Source organism: Salarias fasciatus, chromosome 18 (genome assembly GCF_902148845.1).
Source record: "Salarias fasciatus chromosome 18, fSalaFa1.1, whole genome shotgun sequence".
In the NCBI taxonomy this organism is placed as follows: Eukaryota; Metazoa; Chordata; class Actinopteri; order Blenniiformes; family Blenniidae; genus Salarias; species Salarias fasciatus.
This window is the reverse complement of record NC_043762.1, coordinates 20,747,555-20,767,387: the sequence shown is the minus strand read 5'-3', so window position 1 is coordinate 20,767,387 and position 19,833 is coordinate 20,747,555. Positions and strand designations below refer to the sequence as shown.

Here is a 19,833-nt window from a genome sequence, read left to right as displayed (position 1 = left end):
TCAACACAAAACACACATTTTCAAATTCTCCGAGCTTGAAACCAGCCAATGGGAGAGCGGCTTTTCTGACCAATCAGAGCGCGGAGGTTTAAAATTTCAGCCAATCGACGGCGACAAAGTGACGCCTCTCGCGTGCAACAACCAATCGGTGAGCACATTGAAGATTGCGTCATATTTACGTGAAATACACATGGCTATCCGGAAATGACAAACAGTCAGGCTGTTTTTTGTAAGTAAAGGTACACAATTTAGTGTTTAGAGTGAGTTATAAAGGGTTTTCTTAATGTTCACACATTTCAATAAATTAGTACTAAAAGCAGAAATTTCACAAGCACTCATTTTGTACTCCTTTAATGAAAATTAAATGAACATAAAAAAAGGCAGCATTATGGTAATATTAATGAAATAATATGCAAAATATATTTGATTCTGTGCTATCTAAGATTTACCAGGTATTATAAATAAATCATTTTGAATATCGTCCTAATTTAATCGTCAATTGGAAAGTCCATCCATCCTCCTTCTGCGCCACTTCATCTAGTGCAGGAAGAACTGAATGCTATGATTTAAGAAACTGAACCAAGCACCCATGTGACTTTGATACTCTATAAAGCCGGCATGTATCCCACATGGGAGCAAAGCACATGTAAACAGACCATCACCGCCTCTAATGAGAAGAAGTAATGTCAAACATTCATTAGAAGAGGCTCACTAAACCCAGCTCCGAGTGACTCACACATTGATCCCTCTGCCTTGGAGCAATGTCCTCTGACAGGCAATTATGATAATTATAGTTAATGTGTCATCAAGAATTGTTGTGCTTACGGCAGCACAGGGCATTATGTTTTTATTCAAGTGAGTGTCAATATGAGAAAATGTGTCTTTTTATAGGTCACGAGCCACTATGGCATCCCATGATCTATATTTAACATCATTAAAGGTGATATTTCATTTATTGTGGTTCAGAATCTTTGATGCCTTCATCCAAACTCTGCTGGAATCTCATGAATGTGATGTGGATAGTGGTTATAGACAGTGGACAGATAGACGGATGGTGTGATTTGTTGTTGAAAATATGAAATTGTTGGCTCTGTCTTAAAAAAAAAAAATGTCTTTCCATTTTTGACACTGCAGAGGGGGGTTTGCTCTCAAGTGAAATTATAATCATCGGAGTGGAGCTGTGGTGACCTTCCCACAGGCAAAATGTTAAGTGGTGCTCTTAGGAGGCAGATGTGCTCGGCTGAAGGAAAGCTCGTTTTTAAAGCTCTGAAAACTTTCCATCTTGAAGGTTTGTTTTGAAAGGCAACATATACTGTGTCAAGTCGTTTTCACTATCTGTTCAGTTTATGTTTCATACGTAATCTTTTGGGTTCTTGCGGGCCGTGCACACCTGCATGAGGGTTTACAGCTGGCCACGCGTGTGTAATCCGCTCTGAGAGTACATTTATAGTAAACACAAGCTTCTGACTTGACAGCAGATGCAGTGGCTCTGGTGGTGACTATAATCTGCTTTCTGCAAACCAAACCAACTTCTAATGCTGCCTTTTCCAGATAAACAAACAAAAGGAGAAAAACGGCACCAACACTGATTTTCAAACATTATGCAAAAAACATACATGTAAGCTACACCACAGGACAGGACGGCTAAAAGCTCTGAGTAATGAGCAGAAAGTCACATTTTAAATTGTTTTCAGCCTGCAAATACAATTTCCCACTGTGGTATGCATTAGAATTCATTTTCATTAAACAGAGCTCGGTCTCTCATGGGTCCCTTTTGAGGCGGCACAGGAAGACATTATCTGCAATTTTCATCTGACCTTTAGCTCTCATTATTAGGTGGACAAACGGAGGATTTTTGTGCCTCTTATCTCCCAGTCCTGCAGTGACTTTAATGGGGATCTGTGGGAAATGCATTGATATCACATTACAAGCCAAATACAGTGAGTCACAAGACAAATGCAAGTTTTTATGCTTGTGGATGCAGATGTGCTCTTGACATTATTTTCACATGATGTTGTGATGAAACAAATTCTCTTTCCTATATTGTGTATTCAATCACCCTGCTGGCTCCCCTGGCCCAAGTCATTGCAGGTTTCAATCGAGTGTTCGTAAAAGCACTGAACAGATGCACTGAAACAGTGTTATTCAAAGATATCTGCCTATTTTCTTTTCTTTACTTCTATTCTTGAGTTTTCTTCGCACACAGTCTTGTCATAATGTCATTATGCATGTTAATTGCAGTAGAAAGTAAAAGGAAACCGTACTTGTAAGCTGTCGAAACAAAGGGCACATCTACTCAAACCTCCCAATCACCCACACACACATGCACACACACACACACACACACACACACACACACACACACACACACACACACACACACACACACACACACACACACACGCACGCACACACACACACACGTCTGCTGAGAAGTGAAGCAACTTCACACCAGAAGAGCTGATTGTGTGTCGTACCTTAACCTGCATGTATGTTTGGGAAGCAGTGGCTTGTTTTGAGTCCCACAGCTGACAGGTCACCTCTCCGGGTCCCTGGATGAGCTTCACTGCCATCAGGTGAGCCACTGCAGGTAGAGACAAAGGGCCCACCTACTAAATGTTTGCAAATAGGAACAACTGGGCAATTGTGCAGATACTGTGGACACATGTGTCTGACATACACACAAAATATCACACCAGTTTACCTTCACGGGTATGTAATACAGGTGTCTGTTTATTTTCCAAATTCATATTTATTCATTACTTCCATAGTGCTCAGCACTCTATCCGGTCAGTCAAACACGGACACTGCTGTTCCAGCAAATCACAGGCTCTGAAGTGTACAAAACCTGCAATTTTGTTTGCCCTTGTTCTTTAACATGGTTATTCTTAGTTGATCACACCCAAAACAAACACAAACCAAAAGCACAATCTATTTGAATGAGGGTGTGACTCAGCACTCCTAATAAATCAGGCCCTCCGTTGGGGAGGAGCTCTTGAAAACTGAACCGATGCTTTAACAGATGAAGAACTTGAAGCTGCCAAACAGCTGTTGCACATGTTTCAGGTTTCAGTGTCGTCTGTCTGACTGATTCTCTCCTCATGAAAACTGTGTTCCTCACTAATTTGTGTACAAGAAATGTATTTTTTTGGTCATCGCTTTACTGCTAGAAATGTGCACACATTCAAGAACTCCTCTACTGTAGATAGATGTGGACTTTCCAAGTAAAGATACAAGACCAACTGTTTGCTGACTCATTCAGCCAAACTAAAAAAAAAAACAAACACACACACACGTGCCATTCAGTACGAGTTGAATGTTTTGTTTAGCTATTTATTTACCGGTTTTGTTTACCTTCTTTTACATAATATGCTAACGAAAAAAAAAACATTCAGTTGTGAGAAGGCAGTTATCTCTTACCGCTTCATCACAGCTCTGGTCTGAATGTTGCGCTCTGGCAGCTCCTCTTACTGAAACAATACAAATCCACAGAACATTTTTAGCACTTATGCATTGGAAGAACCTCTGTAGCTTCTTTTAACTCCTCTCCTTTTGTTAAGTCACACAGCAAATCGGCTTTGCTCCTGAAATAATGAACACGACAGCATCAGCAGATATTACTGCAGAGTGATTTGTGCAGTGGTCCGGTCCACCGTCACCTTTGACACTTCGCTGGCTAAGAGGTCAGACAAACAAAATCCTCCCTTCTGACCCCTTTGGCTTTTAAATGAATGATGCAACAATTTCTCCAACACACACACACACACACACACACACACACACACACACACACACACACACAAGATGAATGACAATTGTAAAGAGGCTCTGCTGTAAAGGTGCTGTAAAGATTTATCTTTTGGAGTTTGGGCACAAACTTACTCACACTTGATGGACGTGCACAGAAATACAGAGACCTTTGGAAAAGAAAAGGCCTGATGAGTTGCCTTCAGTCAATTCCATCCACCTGTCTTCTTTCCCTCTTCTTGATGCCTCGGTGGCTGTAGAGAGGGCAGCGAACGTCAGACATCTCTGCTCCTGTAACTTCCTCAAGCTCTTTCAAAGGAAGTGAAGATCTTTAAAGCAGCTGCACCTTTTTTTATTGTAATGCTTGTGGAAGTCCACTGGTTTTTAGCCAAAACTCATTACTTCATAAATGGATAACGCTGCCTGATGGCTCGCCTGGTAGACGTGTGCAGGCTGTGGCTCGGAGTTCAGGGTAATTCTGCTTTCACCCTTTCCCCTCGTCTCAGACTGTCTCTTGCAATTACAGTCTTCTGTGGAAAGAATGTTTCAGGATGGGAGCCAGCGCAGATCATGTCGGCAATAAATTTTAGAATTTTCATTTTAATTAGAAGTTCAGCAGAGAGGGGACTGTCCAAAAGTAGCCGAAAGCACAAATGCTCATTGTATTTAGCGCACAGTTATAAACTTTTTGGAGATGTCTCAATTCACAGGTAAAGATAATTGAGGTAAACACAGAAAAAGAAAGAGAATTCTGTTGCCCCCGAGCAGGATCAGGAGGCTGGACAGTTAAGCTGAAATTCTTTTGTACTATTTCGTAAGTGCTAAGCCCGCCTACGGGCTTCGCTATTGGTACTCCTCTTGGCGCACAGCCAATCACTGAGACAGCAGAAAACTCGACGCACCAATCATATCCACGCGATGGAGCAGCACCACGCCCCTCGCCGAGGGTATATCCCGAGCCGACGGCCGTCGCTCTTACTTCTTCTTCCTCAGCCCTTGAGACATCAAGAAGCCTCAAAGACTCTCCGGATCAAGATTTTTCTCCGGATCAAGAAAAGAATGGATTCGCCGGCCGAGAAGCTTCGCCAACGGGCGCCGGGCCCCTCTCCTGCCGCTCCTGCGGCACCTTGCTCACCGAGTTTCCATGTTCTCCCTGTGCTTGAGTTGTTTCCTCCCTTGAGTCTGTGACGGGCTTGTTTGGTTTTATTGGTGAATCTAATTGTCTCTACATGTTTGTATCAATGCAGAAAGTGAAAACAACCACTGTATTTATTAAAGATGTGTTAATATAATCATTATTGTGAAGGGAAAATGTTACCCTTTGGAACACTGATAGCTGATCTTGTCAGCATGATGTTGAAGAAATGTAGTGTTGAGCACTCCTGCCTCTGGTTCACGGAGTTCAGCAGGGTCTTAGTATGTGCACGAGGTGTGCACAAATACAACTTGTTTATCTCACCTGATGATGTACATTACTAAAGAAACCTTCGTCAAACAGGGAGAACTCTGTGGACATTATCAGTAGTTAATATCACTGAGGTCAAGTGACGAGCTCGCCCTTTAAATTCTGACTATGTGACGAATAATTTCATTTATATATTCTGGTCCTCAAGGTCCGAGATGCGATCTCTTCCACTAAAGGCTTCCGACACAGCGACAGCTGAATACTGTGATAACCCTATTTCCTGGTGTCAGTATTGACTGCAGGTCTGGATCAACTTATTGACTTTTTTCACAGTTTTTTCGTAATAATTCCTGGACTGTCTTCTCTCCTGTCTTACTGGCACCAGGCTGTCCCTGAGAGAAACACCTGCAGGTCGTCATGCCTGACCTTTAGATGCACCTCAGTCTTGAGAGTCAGACGGAGCCGTTTAACATTCAGGAAGGCCCCTCATTAAAGCAAACACTGCTCTGAAATTATACGAGTCTCAGCTGGAAAGAAGATGGAAGGGAGAGAGAGAGAGAGAGAGAGAGAGAGAGCACTAAATGTACTCCATAAACTCGAAAAATGAATGAATGCCGTCAGTTGTTTCACTGCGTTTCTATAATTCAATAAATGATCAATATTCAGCCTCAAATGTTCCCCTGCTTTTATTCTAACAGCTCTTTTTGCTAAAATGAATCTTTGCTTCACAGCAATACACACCATGTTGACAGTTCTGGTTTTTCCGAGCTCACAGAGCAGTTGTTTGTTGTTGTGAAACCGTTGCTTAGATGGGAATAAATTAATTTTTGCAGCACGCCTGCAGCTGAACTCAGCGTATGACGATAACCGCCATTGTAATTTCAATACAACAGATTTTTTTCATTTCAGTTTGTTCCTTGGATTAGAAAACAAAACCCAGAATTGTGTTTTCACTGCTCTATTATTTTTCTTTGTTAATTTTGACCTTGTCTATTTTGATAAGGTGTTCTTCCCCTAAATATGCTTTTGTTGAGCTGAATGAGTTTATGAGCAAAATAAAAGCCTTGTAGCCTTTTTTTTTTCCATTTCTGCTTTCTAAACTTTAACAAAGAATCAGCTGTAATGAACAATAAACTTATCAGAGCAACCAGTTACTGCACATCAGAGAAATAGGACCGTTTTTTTGTCCACACATCGCTTGATTCAAGTGTTTTCTTTCATCTTTCCTCCTGATTCACACTGACAGCAGCGACATGACGCGTTCAAGAGTTAGACGTTCCAACAAGCTGTGGAAAGTAATGAGACTTCTGAGACGTCGGCTGTTAGAAATGGAAGCAGGAAACTTTGTGGAGACAAACAGAAGCGACCTGATGATGATGATGATGATGATTTAAGAGAAAGGAAACAAGGCTCCAGACACATCATCTCTCCGCAGACTCACATGTTTTCCACAGTTAAAATGATTTAATTAACAGACTAAATTGGCTCTTGGGTAGCTTTGGTGTGGAGATGATGAGGCGCCACTGGGACGAAGACAGATTAACTGTATTTTTTTCCATCAATTAATTAGTTTTCCCGTGGTAGCATATCTCCGTTTCTCTTTGGATACTCACTCTGCTCAAATAGCATCTCTCAGCTTTTAATTGCCGCTTATAGTCACTGAACTCTCTTTAGTCCTTCTTATTCACAGTGTGGGAGAAGAGCTCATCCTTTCATCGTGTATATGAAGGTATTCATCAGAGAGTTTGGGACAGATGATAAAATCATTTGACTGCTGGGTACAGGAGGTGACAGTTAATCAAATACGATTTGATGAATTTAAACAAAAATTTGTCTAATAACTGAAAGAATGCAAAGTTGCTACAGGTTTCTCCAATGCAAACATGGATAAAATAGTCTAATGAATATTGAGATAAATGGTGACACGATTTATATGAAGAAAAACACATCACACATAAATCAACCTTTCTTTTTTAGTGTCAGCTCTAAAAACAACAAAAGATCCATTCAGGAAACTCTTTCCAGGGAGAGAATAACCGTAATACTCTAAATGTTGCAACTAAACTCTCTGAATTCCTGTCAAGTCATGGAGAAACTCATATTTTCAGGATGAAGCTGTAACGAAACAAAATAGATGTGTTGTGGAGATGAAGATTGCATCAGTATTTTCAGCCATCAGCGAAATGAAAAGTGGTGTGATGCTTTGGGAATAAGATTAGGCAGCAGATCGACACCTTAAATCATCCAGTAATAAATCCAGTGGGGGTTTTTTTCCACTCCGTGAGAGAGGGCGGAACTGTGTATACCTGCTACACAACACCAATATGAAATCCAATACTAATTCCTCCTGAGGCAGATTTTTTTTTATTAAACTTTCATCTCGAACATGTCAAAATGTAGTGGCTGATGTGATTTCCTCCTCTCATTCTCTCAGCGTTAAGCTGATTTATCTAGTGTGAAAGAGACACTTTCCCACACCGTAATGACATTACCATTAAATGGTCCGGCGTCGCAGACTGCAGAGGCAGGGTTCCATATTGTTTGGGGAGTCCTCCGAAGGGAAGACAAGGTGGGATGTCTGCTAATGGCACTAACATTAATTATAGCCGCCTCCACCCTGTGTGCGAGAAAAACCTTCGGAAAAGGGGACGTCTAGTGAAGACAGGACTGCCCTACACTTTGTGAATGGTGAACGACGCCGGCCTGATTTCATCTTCGTGGACGAGAGTGCTTCATCTCACTGAGGGGGCGTGATTTAGAAACAGCTGCTGGAGGTACCTCATATGGAGTGACCTGAACTTTCTCCAGACCTCAGTCCCATAGAACACCTCTGAGACCAGCTGAGGCTCGCAACTGGTTTCAACATATGTCGCTGCAGCATGAACGCTTCACGTTTCCCTTAAATTTCACCCGAAATTAAACTGAAACAAAAACTGAATTTGATGAAAGAAAAATTTGCCTCTGAGGGGGTTACAGTGCGTTGTGTGTGGAGGCTAGTGGCATGAGGTGTTTCCCCCCCCCTTCATGTCCTGTGCCACCAGCCTGACAGCGGCAGGGAAGAAGCTGTTGTGGAAGCGGGCCCTGTGAGCGCCGATGCCCTCGGGCCTGTGGTGTCTCAGGTTGTAGCCCGAGTCTCTCCACTGGAACCGAGCGTCGGCTGGATGGTGTCCGTCCCCGAGGATGCTCTGTGCTTTGCCTTGGGAGGTGAGAGCCGATGATCCTCTCTGCTGTCTTTACGACCCGCTGCAGCTTCTTCCTCTCAGCCAGGGGGGGTGTTCCCATACCACACTGTGATGTCCAAGTGTTGCAGGGTGGAGTGAAGAGCCAGAGCCACCGCATCCTCCGCTGATCTGTTGGAGCGGTAGGCCAACTGATGGGGGTCCACTGAATCAGGAACCGTAGAGTCGATGTGGGTGAGGACCAGCTTCTCCAGACAATTCATGGCAGCCGCAGTGAGTGCCATGGGTCGCAGGTCGTTCATGGTGGTGGCGTTGGTTTTCTCGGGGACCGGCACAGTAACTGACGACTTAAAGGTGCGAGGGACAATTTCCAGCGAGAGGGAGGTGTTGAAGATGTCTGTATGCCACACGGTCAGGTCCGGCCGCCTTGCGTGGGTTCACCACACACACACACACACACACACACACACACACACACACACACACACACACACACACACACACACAGGAGTGACGAGACTCAGAGATTTTGTGGTGATTCTCTGATCTTCTGTTCTGCAGAGACTTTCTGTACAGGAAAGAAGAGAATGTTGTGACTGTGGATAGTGGACCGATAGTGAGTTAGATTATTGTTAAAATTCGAATGTATTTTGGCTCTGATTCACCAAAAACTCCACATCAAGGTGTAGGTTTGTGCACCACACAATCAGACACACAATCTTACGCAGACTTACATTCACACTTCAAAACATTTCAGAATCACCAGAGACCCTGAAATGAAAGTGTCTGCACTGTGGGGGAACACAAAGCTCAGAGAAAACCCTGAGAAAACATGGAAACACAGATAGGAGCCAGCCTGGCCGAGCCTTAATGCTGTTAGATAAGAACACAGACCTGGTAGAAATTTCCCCATTGTGGGACAAATAGAGGATTATTTGATGTTACCTTATTACTGCAGCACATTTCCAAGAAGCAATACAAAGCATCTGTTACGTCTGATAAAGCTGTCAGTCTGCTCAACTCATTCCAGAAACAAAAGGTTTCAGCCTGTATATCAAATCAACGCTACTCTAGAAGTCTACTTTTTTTTCCCATAACATACTGATACTTACTGGCCTTTTTTTCCCCAAAATACCAGTGAAACATCACAGTACTCAGCTGCACTGACATTTCTTAGCCGTCGTCCTTGTTTCCACCATTTAACGCGTCATTTAACATTTTCATGTGCAGCAGCAGACAGGATGGAGATTTAGTCCAACATCTCAGCTGTTAATGTCACCCTGCTTCCAGGTAATAGCTGCTCTTTCTGTCTGCCTGATTAAAACAATCTGCTGCTAGATGAACATGATTATTCATTCCCAGCATTAAGAAAGCTCACAGATACCAAACAATCAAACACAGTCACAATCTATAATTGAAGTCATAATTTAAATATTTAACATTCCAAAAAGCAGTTTTTAGTGTTGTGGTGCTTTATTCCAACCAGTACTGACAACTGCAACACCAAGCAATTTGTCGCATTCCCAAACCAGAAATAAAGAGAATCATTAGACTTGTAATTGCACCAACATGATCAACACTGCATCTGCTGCTTGGGAGTTTGGCACGTTTGTGTTAGAAGTGAGCAGTTTGTTCATCTGGGGGGTTTTTTTGTTAGTAATGGCTCGCATGATGAAAATGTGCAATATCCTGCAGCCACCTGACGCTTGACGTGAAGCTGCAGCGTTAGGTCAGGCTCACACACTCATCTCCTCCACTGGGGAGGAAATGAGCGGAGCCGGCTTGTGGACGATTCTTCTTGATATCGATGTGTGAGCGCCGAGAGACAGAAGCATTCCAGTTCTTACAGAAATGTCTGCTTCAGCGTCAACAGATTCTCCAAATATTCCCCAAAATATTAGCACTGCTGTGCACATAAACAGTTTTGCAATTGTTTATATTTTTCAGGCTGTGTTTCTCGAGGCATCGGAACAATTTGCACAGATGTGACTGAAGCTCGTCTGAGACGAGGCGGCTGATGCAGGAAACCACATGGGAGGAATCAGGAGCTGCAGGCTTCCCCAGCATGAGAAAACCTTCCAGATGAAGATGTGTGGGAACGTTCAGCCGCCTCAGACGTTTAATGAGACCTGTGTGGGATGTCAGTGTACTAATAAACAATAAACGTGTGAATTTTGGATGAACGTGTGCTTTATTATTATTTACTATCCACTGGTAAAGACTGAATATATTTTGTTTTACTATCTTATGATGCTTTAGGAGAACAAACACTGACTGTATGAACAAAGTCCACATATATTCCCGAAATGCTTGCTTAGCAGACGTATTAAGACAAAGGAGAGGAAAGGAGAGGCCTGAAGCCAGAGACTTCATTAGTGTATCAAAATGCAGGGGAGGAGAGTAGGCTGGAGAGAAGAAATGAGCCTGCGCCTCCCCAGTGTAATGAGCCTGCAGGCAGCAGCCTGAGCATCAGTGCGATTGGACGTCTGTGAGTGGAAGCAGCAGTCGTGGGAGAGGAAAAAAATCCAATAGAGCGGCCTGAAGTCATCACAGAACCACAGCACAGCTCTGAGCTCTGAAATACCGCCATCACATTACAGCAGACGTCACGAACACAGTGACGCCATCTCAACTCTTCACTTTACTCCATACGCAAAGGGGGCCGTCACCGAAGGGCGACAAGAGCCCTGCCTTTTGTTTCTGGAGCCGTATTTTCCTTTTTGGATTTGCTGCAGGGCTGAAAGACTCTCTGGGGCTGATTTATTGAGTCATTACTTCTCCAGACACTCATGTACGTAACGGGAAAAGCAACAACTGCGCGTTAGTCCTCCCTCCAGCTATTTGTGTTTGTTTTTAAGTGAATATGGCTGCTGCCTGTAAAGGAGGTCAGTCTCAGCTGTGACAAACTGCAGTTGCTTCTTTCAAAATCAACAATAACACAAAACCAAATTTTTTTAATTAAACGATGAGACAATAAAGCAAAGAATAAAAGCAAACCTGATGTTATTTTCCGTCTTATTGTCCCTGTTAAAGCACAGGTGAAGAGTCTTTCTGAGCATGGAGCTTTTTGTTGCGCTGTCAGTCATAGTGATGGCGAATAACCTTGATACAAGCCTCATGACTACAACACTTCAGCGGCTTTGTCATCTGACACACACTTACTCAACATTTTGAAAAACACGGTACCTTCTTGTAGAAAGTAAGAGAAAATTAATGCTGCTTTTTCTTTTTTCTTTTTTTTTTTGCAAAAACAAGACCCTTAAATCTTGATTTAGATAGCTCAATAGATTTTTGACTAAACTATCCATCAGCTGCTCGCTGCTTTTCCCCTGCAGATGATAAATTTTTGGTTTTATTCAATATAGGTCTCATTTCCTTTCCTGCAGTGACGCAGATTTCCCGTTTGTTTGATACGAAGGGAGAACTTGAAAACTACAAAACAATGAACGTAAGAATGGCTGGCTTCACCCATATACTTACAGCGTTGACACAAGTGTGGTATCATGCTTCATATCTAACATGAAGCATGAAATGTATTTAACCTACATCCTCATAATTTATAAAAGCAGACTCGGGTTTGCTGGAAGACTGTGCGCCAGAAACAAAAGCTATATGTGTTTGTGCAAACAGCTTTGTCATTCCGTTTCCTTCAGGTTTTGCCATAAATGTCCCACAGGTAAAGTATTTGCATGAACAGATGATATAACATCATACTGGCTTATGAGTCCAGAAACAGAGCTTTTGGCTTCTTGACAGAAGAATGTTGATCAATACCCACTTTGCCTATTGATTACCCCGTAGACAGACTATTGACTGGAGTTTTTTCTGAGCAATAAGCTGTGGGGATTTCCTAATCACTTTAGTCGTATTGCTCAGTGGGGACGGAGGTCCATTATCAACACCATTACACACCCTACTGTTATTTCCTGTTTGAATGTGTGTCACCTTCACACCGCTGCAACCCTTTAAAGCAATGCAAACTGACGCTGAAAATAAAGTCCTGCAATTAAAAGTGGTCATATGTGTGAAAGAGAGTGTCACACTCATGCTCACTCAAGGGAAGCCCTTGTTAAACCCTGAGTATGTCTGCTCAGTGTGTAAGTTCCTCAGGAAAATAACCCCACACACTCTTCTTTTTTTTTATTTTTGTGTGGGCTTCACCATTATTGACGTCTGACCACTTAAGGCTATTGCAGTGCGGAGGGCCGACTCAAACCCACAATCACATAGACCCAAGAGGCATCACTGCACTGAGGAGGAGAGGAATCCACTTACCCAGACAGAGACGGAGAGCTGCAGCCTACCAGCAGACTCACTCTCTGCTGCAGCCTGTATGATGAATTCTTTCATTTCCACCCATTAGATTACTCTGCTGCTCATGCTGCATGTGTGTGTGTGTGTGTGTGTGTGTGCGTGTGTTTTCTTGGTTTATTGTGTTTGTGGGAACTGACTGAGTGGGCCAAACAGGTGGATGTAAAAATGTTGAGATGCGTACTGGTTCGATTTATGCTTTTAGGGCTCAGAATAAAAACAGATTACAGTCTGGTGTCGGCTCTTTGTTACGGGGTCGAGGCTGAGCTGGAAGAGAGAAAAGAAAAGAAGATTTTGTTCAACATAAAAATTAGATCTGTTTATGCAACTGACTTTGTTCATTTCATAAGTAATCTAGTGGTTGTACTTTAGGGAAAATGGCTGCCTCTGACTTTTTTTTTTTTTTTTGCCAAAGAGTGAAACTTTATATAATGAAAAATCTTCACACAACATTGCATAGATCATAATAATTGTGTGTGTGTGTGTGTGTGTGTGCGCGCGTGTGTTCTACAATAACACTCTGAACCCCGGTACCACTTTTCTTAGTAAATCAGCACAAGTATTAAAACAAATCCGTTTCCCATATATTTTTTATTTTTTTGCACTCCCACCCATATTTACCCATCTGATTAAATAGGAAGCCTCCCATATCACACACTCTATTACCAGTACTGCCCACCAGGTGCTGAAAGCTCACATTGTTAGTTGGATTTGTCTGCACTAAAACTAATTTTCATCTAAATTGAGTCTCAAAATTAATAAATAATTAAGTAAGATCACTTCTGGAGTGAAGAGGCTGCCCACAATCCATGGAAATATTTTTAATGGGAATTTGTGAACTGAGGAAAAATAGATGAGAGGGATTAAACTTACAAAAGTGGGACTATAGAGTTTATAAAATATGTATAGCGGAGAAAAAAAGCAAAAAAAATGAAGCAGTAGGATCTCTTCAGTGCAGGTGGTGATAAGGGTGATCGCAATTTCATAGTTCAGTGACCATCAGCCTCAATTTAATTTGATGAAACAGACGCCCTGCCTTTTCTTTATCTGCTGTCTGTCATCGTCAAACACTCAGTAAAAGAATAGAGAATGACCTGATGCTCCTAAAAAGAGATGAGATTCCACAAAACATGACTGAAGATGCAAAGCATGCTCTGTTTTAGATGACGCAGCTTTTTTGTGAAGTCCTTGATGGATGAAATGGAAGTAGGTGATCCTGTCTATAGATCACATCTTGTATGTCTTCTGAGCTTTAACAGAAAGCGTCAGGGCGAGCACAGACACACAAAACCCCTTTAATATGACCTGTAGGGTCATAAAAATACATGGATTGATGTAGTTTCCATTTATGAACTGGCTTATAACTTGAGACATGCTTATCTACTAAAAACAGTGCAACATAATGTGATCAGCGTATGAGCAGCTACTCGTCAGAACAAACACTCTCACACACGCTAAGTTTATTTTAAATACACAGGCTGAGTTTGTAGAAATTTTCCAAAATCAACATGAGTGTGAACAACTGGATAATTGTAGATAAAAAGGGATTGTTGTCCTGCAAAATGATTGTTGTGACAAGCAGATGTGAAGACTGTCCCTTGGACATTTTGTTATATCTTATGTTTGTGTCTGAGGTTGCCATGGAAACCGCAGTGGACAGGCGACACCAAGTTCACAGACGGAAGAAGTCCAGCAGACATCGTGACTCACCTTTCACAAACTTCAAACAACTCAGTAAAATCCTGCTTCAACTGGTTTGATGGACAAAGAAAAGAAACAGAACAAAAACACGTGAGTTTGGAGAAGTGGAGTTCTGAAGCGAGGGAGACAGTGAGACAATTAAATAAGTAATTCTAACAATCAATCATTGTATCTGGGAATAAAACTATTTTAATTGCACCAATGATATAAATGCTATTGCATGGCAGCCATCTGAGGAAATAAAAGAGATTGAGTGGCTAAATGTTCTGTTATTGTTCAGGAAACACGAGGGATCATGAACATTAACACTGATAATACAATTCTGTCTTTTCCAAAGCCTCTAATGGTTCCAGGTAGATTCAAATCCTCAAGCTTCAGATCAAAATCATGAAGTTGTGTGATGTCCTGGTGCTTTGGGCAGAGAGCATGGCACACTGGAAAGACTTGATCTCATTGCAAATGTGCAGCAGAGGTCAAATCTAAACGATGACAACCAAACATGTTCCCACTGCTATTGCCTCTTCATTTTCATTACTTCTGCCACTCAAATAAATGTTTCCAGAGAAAAGTAACATCACTTCAGTGCTTGCAATTTAAACAACATGACTTTCATCCAGAATCCTTTGACTGCATTTTTGTTTGCAGTTCCCCAGATTTGCTCATCACACAGCAAACATGTCAATATGATAAATTATGAGATTTTAGCTACTTCTGAAAACAAACAACATTCACCTTCTTTCAGAGTCAAAGAGTCACTAAAATGGAAGCTCGCTTTTTCTGTAACTCCAAACCATCATCACGGAGGCTGAAACTAGATACCAATACCAACAAATACTGAAGAGCTTTCTGGAGTGAGACTGGATTAGTCTAATTTTTGACACAAACTGATGTGGAATGGGGAGACAGACTGCTGATCATATGCAGATGTGACGGATGGTCAAGCTTTTATAGTAAAAGTCAGGCACAACATTGCTTTTTTGGAACAAACTGAAGATTTCACATGCTGGATGTGCCAGAGGGGCGTCTTTAACAGTGAGTTAGACATGTTGTCTCAGACTGACGGGCAGATTAGTGGAACTCTTCCTGAAAATCAATCTGCACATTCCGTCATGATTTGTTTGATGTTTTTCATCGCAATTAATTAAACTTCATATAAATATCTTTTTCTACAGGCATTTTTGTCTGAGTATCGGTCCTCTTGGTGATTCTCTGTTCTCTCTTGATGAATGTTCAGCCTTCTCTGCTTCTCTGGTTAAAATACACTGAGCGTCTATCTCAGAAACCTGGGTCTATTTGTTTGATTGTGGAGCCTGAAGTTCTGGCCTTTGGATGAAAGGAAGGATATAAATTGCTCTCCAGTGTGCTGCAGGTGAACGGCATCTGGGAGGCTGAGATCTGTGGAACCTGGAAGGATGATCTGTGTAATGAAAATGGAGTTCTGCAGGTTTTTCTGCTACCAACAGAAAATCTCCAGGGATTCAACATGTGGTTATTTATGAGCTCAACATTTACCGGAGATTAATGTAAAACGACTTCTTTTCCTGAGCACAATACCACTTGTCAATATCCACTACAGTCTGTCAACACAGACACTGGCAGTGTGCATGTGCGTGTGTTTCTGCATGTGTGTATCTATGAGCATAAGATCCCTCCCGACCACACCACCACTAAGAAAGGGTTTGAGATGCCTAGAAATGTCATCCTGCATATCGATGAAATAAAAAAAAAATCTGTTGAATTTAAATTAATTCCAAAACCTGTACCTTTTCCACTTTAACTCAAGTAAAACACTAGAACTCTGACATCTATGCTTAGTTTTAATAGCGTAATTCTTCATGCAAACCGCTGTATTTGCAGAATGTGAACACTCACAACGCTCTGCTCGACTGACACCTTTTTATTGCTCTGGTTTTCATTACTCAGTGTTAACTGTCTGTACTGTCAGAAAGGTTTTGTTTAGAGAATAAATATAAATACCCATAAGACACCGCAATATGAATTGAAAACAATGCCTCATGCCAATTTTCTTTTCAGATTTGTTTGAGAGAACCCAGACATGTGACAACAGCAATTCCCATTTGTTTTCATTTTTGAAAAAATGTGCAATGTCTTGTGCGGGGTGTGGGCGTCTTGAATCTGTCAGTGGAGGGTCGTGACAGATAAAGATGAATGGCTCTAAAGCCATAAACGTCCAGGCATCTAATAAGAACAGTTTTTCGCTCTGTGGTGATTGATGGTGTTCACACTTGACTTGAATTTGCTCAAACAACACTGGAGCGTTTCTCCCCAAAAAAATCAGATGAGAGCAGATGAAAGATAGAGGGAATTCCTTTTGTTTGTTCTGGATGAAAGATTGTCTCTAAATCACCACATCATCGGCTGAAATGAAGGCGTGAACTGCACCTGCAGCCTGGTCGTTGCGTGCAGCCGGTCATCCAGTCGCTGTCCGTGGTGCTGAAGTTTATTATTTATTGCCGTGATCTTCATGCGAACATAAATGAAGCATTTCAGTCCCGTTACCATATGCAATCTCCACACATGGTTAAAATAAAGATATTTTAGATTTCGAACTAAACTTTTATCTAAGATTCTAGCGGTGTAAAGACTTGTTTTCACTGACTTCGTGAAAAGAGCGTCTTCCTGATGAGATTTCGGTGATTGTTGACTCTGTTGACATTTAAAGTCTATTCTTAATCGTGGGAGAAAAACGTCGATTCCCCGGTCCCGGCTCTTGTGTGGCTGCAGAAACGTGGTCCGCGTGAAACGTGGCTCCACGCGCGTCACACCTCTGACATCAGCGCACAGTTTAAATGCCCGCAGCTCGCGGCGGCGGAAAACACAAACAGCCGCACCTCCATGTGGGCACGCGGAACAAAACACCACTTCAAACTGCTGTAACCTGCTTCACGTTCTGTTCAGAGACATGATGCTCGTTTCTGTATCTATTCGCACGTTCTGAGCTGCTCTTTTGTTTCTGTTCTGGGGAAAGTTTCTTTTTTTTTTTTTTTGAGCGTCTGTATGATGATGATGATGGTGATGATGATCAACGACTCTCTGGCATTCGGAGAAATAGACTCCAACGTTTCAGAGCCTCCTCCTCTCGGCCACAACAGCCCGTTCCCCGCTCTCCGCCTGGAGTCCAAGTCTCTGGTCACATCTGCGACCATGTTCGCCGTGGGGGTCCTGGGGAACCTCATCGCTATTGTCGTGCTGTGCATCTCCAAGAAGGAACAGAAGGAAACCACTTTCTACACTCTGGTCTGCGGGATGGCCATCACAGATCTGCTGGGAACGTGCTTTACCAGTCCTGTAGTAATCGCCACGTACGTGGCCAACCGGTGGCCCGGAGGAGCGCTGCTCTGCCACTTCTTCTCTTTCTCCATGCTTTTCTTCGGCTCCGCAGGTATGTCGATCCTGTGCGCAATGGCAGTGGAGCGATACCTGGCCATAAACCAGGCGTATTTCTACTCTCAGTACATAGACAGGACGATGGCGCGCTTTGCGCTCCTGCTCGCCTACCTCGTTAACGTCGTCCTGTGCATTATGCCCAGTTTTGGGTTCGGGCAGCACGTGAGACACTTTCCCGGGACTTGGTGCTTTCTAGACTGGAGGGCGACGGATCCAGTCGGGGCGTGTTATTCCTTTCTGTACGGCGGTGTGATGCTGGTGCTGATCGCAGCTACGGTTCTGTGTAATCTGGCGGTGTGCAGGTCGCTGGTGGGGATGAACCAGAGGACCGGGATTGTCAGGACTGAGCTGTGTGAGCAGGGAGGCTCGCGGAGACGCTTCCCCCGGCTGCCCTCCGTCACCTCTGCAGCGGAGATTCAAATGTTCTGGCTTCTGGTCTTCATGACCATCGTGTTCCTGGTCTGTTCCATCCCTTTAGTGGTAAGAACAACTGTTGATGTTTTACCAGTCCGTGTAGTTTTTGTGCGCCATACTTGCTCATGAAACACATTGCTGCCATCAGCTCTGTTCTTTTAACATGCATCTTTTTCTGTTTTCTACCTGACAGGTGCGAATCTTTGTCAACCAGCTTTACGACCCTGCCTACATCTCTGCCGGGGGGAAACCTGATTACCGGAGCGACTTGTTGGCAATCCGATTTGCCTCTTTCAACCCCATATTAGACCCCTGGGTATACATATTGTGCCGGAAGAACCTGCTGCTGAAGGGCTGTGAGAAGTTAAAGAGGACGGTAGCTCGGGTTAAGGATGGCAGTGGCGATAACCCGGGCTGGGTGGAGGGTCAAAACTCCCCCCAGTCTTCAAACAGCAATGACACCAGCTACGCGTCATTACGCACGGCCAGTTACAGGAACGACGCTGAACACCGGGTTCCAGTCCAAGAGAAATCCTTCACCGACTTTGCCATGAGACACGCGTGGGAGTACGACACGGCCCGGGCCAACTTCCACCCGTTCAGCGTGGAATCGACCGCGATCCTGGGCTGTGAGGAGGAGGAGGAGGAAGAGGAGGAGGCCCCTCGGTCCAAACGGGAGGCGGCGGCGAAGATTTCTCCAGGACGCAGAGGCGCGCCGCCGCTGCGCTCCGTGCACGTCAGGAGAGCAGACATTGTTACGTGCACCTTCAGCACACCGAGCTCCTGTCAGTCAACCAAATGTCTTTGATGAATGTTTTTATGTTCCAACATATTTAACTTTTTTTATGTTTCTGGGAAGTAGTTACTTTATCTTAACAGAAAACAGGAGAGAGCAGGATTACTCTTCTCAAATCACCACAGTGTCCAAAATAACCGAGAATTTAAACCCTCCGAAATTATGGCAATTCACTTGATATCCCAGCATGAACTAAATTAACCATGGAATGTAATTTATTTACGAAGTTTAATGTAATTCCTGCAGACAAACACAAACCAGGTCAAACTGCTTTTGATTACCTGTGCAACAGTTAGAAATACATTAAGGAGTGTTTCAGAGGGGTTCACACCACAATCTCGATTTAAAAAAAAACCTTCATGACGATATATGATTGCATGTAGAATGTAATCCAAACATTTGTTTCAAAAACACTTGACCCTTCTGCCAACATTATTCTTTTATGTTGTGACCCACATTATATATTCATCCATAATGTGCAGCTAAATATGTAAAAATCCTCCAAGTCTTCATCATGCCTGATTGCATGTGCTGAAGGTTGGTTTTAAAGGAGCTGGATGGCAGTGGCGCTGATCATTTTGGGTTTAATATATTCAGTGTGAGTGCTGGAACAAAATAATGACCCCTGTTAAATTGGCCAGTGGATGCAGCTGCCTGTATGATAGGTTTTCAGCATAAAGGGCGTAGACAGGCCATTAGAAGGACTATTATTATTTCCAAATTTGGAAAGTTCAGCAAAATATTGTCATACCCCATGGGTACAAATAAAAATAGTTACAAATAGTTACTATTTGTAGACGCATAGGTACCTGCATTACACGTGTATCTGCTGGGTGTTGTTGTCACACTGTGTGTTGTGTTTTTCATTCTAC

At 42.9% G+C, this 19,833-nt stretch overlaps 1 protein-coding gene across 1 annotated transcript; it reads left to right on the top strand.

Moving 5' to 3' along the window:
* Positions 1-17,379: 17,379 nt before the first annotated feature.
* On the top strand, positions 17,380-19,013 carry ptger4c (prostaglandin E receptor 4 (subtype EP4) c). Its single transcript, XM_030114885.1, has 2 exons — positions 17,380-18,231; positions 18,359-19,013. Exons 1-2 carry the CDS (start codon positions 17,380-17,382, stop codon positions 18,971-18,973), a joined length of 1,467 nt encoding a protein of 488 aa, XP_029970745.1. The 3' UTR covers positions 18,974-19,013.
* The last annotated feature ends 820 nt before the right edge of the window (positions 19,014-19,833 follow it).

Bases quoted from the DNA above. Each gene is read 5' to 3' on its own strand.
- ptger4c (XM_030114885.1), top strand. From the start codon at position 17,380: ATGATGATCAACGACTCTCTGGCATTCGGAGAAATAGACTCCAACGTT. The intron at 18,232-18,358 runs GTAAGAACAACT...TCTACCTGACAG, and splicing joins TCTGTTCCATCCCTTTAGTG to GTGCGAATCTTTGTCAACCA.